At 67.2% G+C, this 1131-nt stretch overlaps 1 protein-coding gene across 1 annotated transcript; it reads left to right on the forward strand.

Moving 5' to 3' along the window:
• Positions 1 to 205: 205 nt before the first annotated feature.
• On the forward strand, positions 206 to 697 carry KVP18_004459 (uncharacterized protein; the record flags this gene model as incomplete). Its single annotated transcript, XM_067957095.1, has 1 exon — positions 206 to 697. The coding sequence occupies one exon, from the start codon at positions 206 to 208 to the stop codon at positions 695 to 697; it is 492 nt and encodes a 163-aa protein (XP_067813681.1).
• Positions 698 to 1131: the final 434 nt, after the last annotated feature.

The following is a 1131-nucleotide window of genomic DNA, read 5'->3' on the forward strand; positions in this document are numbered from 1 at the left end:
CAATCCCGGCTCCGAGGGGGGAGGGGGAAGTGTCCCTGGAGGGGGAACCAGACTCCGGGTCCGAGTCGTCGGCCCAGAGCATCGTCAGAAGACGGTTCCGTTCTCCGAGGTCCTCGCTCTCGTCGGAGACAACCGCGGCCAGGGTCATCCGCGGCTCCAGGCCGGGGTCGGCGTCGGTGTCCAGGTAGCGCGACAGGAAGTCCACATGAGCGAGGCTGGTCCCGCTCTTGTGGTAGATGGTCATGTCGTACTCGGCCAGGCGACTGGCCCACCGCGCTACCTTCCCCTTGGTGGCCTGGAGCATCCAGCGGAGGCTCGCGTGGTCCGTGTGGACCGTGAAAGCCCGCCCACGGAGGACGAAGAGCGCCTGGGGGCCCTGCGCCGCCTCCAGTTCCTACCCCCGGCCCCGGAAAGCCTAGCGGGTGGAGGGATCCCTCTGGAGCCAGTCCTCCCATTCGTTCTGTTGGCTCTCACAGACCGGGGGAGAGACGAAAACGACGTCCTGTATGTGAACTTCCTTGGGCTCCCCGGTGAGGAGGGGACGGACGGTGGCCGCCCTCTCGTTCTGGGAGACCTTGAGGACCCGGCAGGGCATGGTCCACTTCGGGGAGGCCTTGGCGCGCCTCCGGGAGGAAGGGGAAGCCCGCAGGAGGACCAGCTGGCCGACCCTGAAGGTCACCGGCACTCGGGTATGTAGGTTCTTCCTGGCTAAATCCCGCTCTCGCTCCTGCAGAACCCGGGTCCGGACCTCGGACCGGGCCAGCTGGAGGAGGTGCAGGCGCTCGGAGGCCCCGTCGGGAGCCTTCCGCTGGCGCCAGTCCCCATGGATCCCCACCGAGGGGTCCAGGCCGAAGGTCAAATAGAAGGGGCTCTCCTGGGTCGTCCCGTGTAGGGTCGCCCGGTAGGAGAACAGGGCTGAATCCAGCGCTTCAGGGAAGGGGATCCTCCCCTGGTCCACATGCCGTAGGAAGCTGGAAAGGCGGGGGTGGAAGGTCTCCACCACTGCGTTACCCTCGGGATGGTAGGGGGTCGAGGATAACTGCTCGATGCCCAGGCGCCGCGCGAGGCTCTCGAAGAGGTCGCTGGTGAAAGCCGCCCCTCGGTCGGAGATGATCAGGCGGGGAACGCCGA

This window comes from the organism of the source record quoted next, assembly GCF_019968955.1.
Source record: "MAG: Porospora cf. gigantea A chromosome Unknown PgA_NODE_11367_length_1131_cov_2782.07, whole genome shotgun sequence".
Classification (NCBI taxonomy): domain Eukaryota; phylum Apicomplexa; class Conoidasida; order Eugregarinorida; family Porosporidae; genus Porospora; species Porospora cf. gigantea A.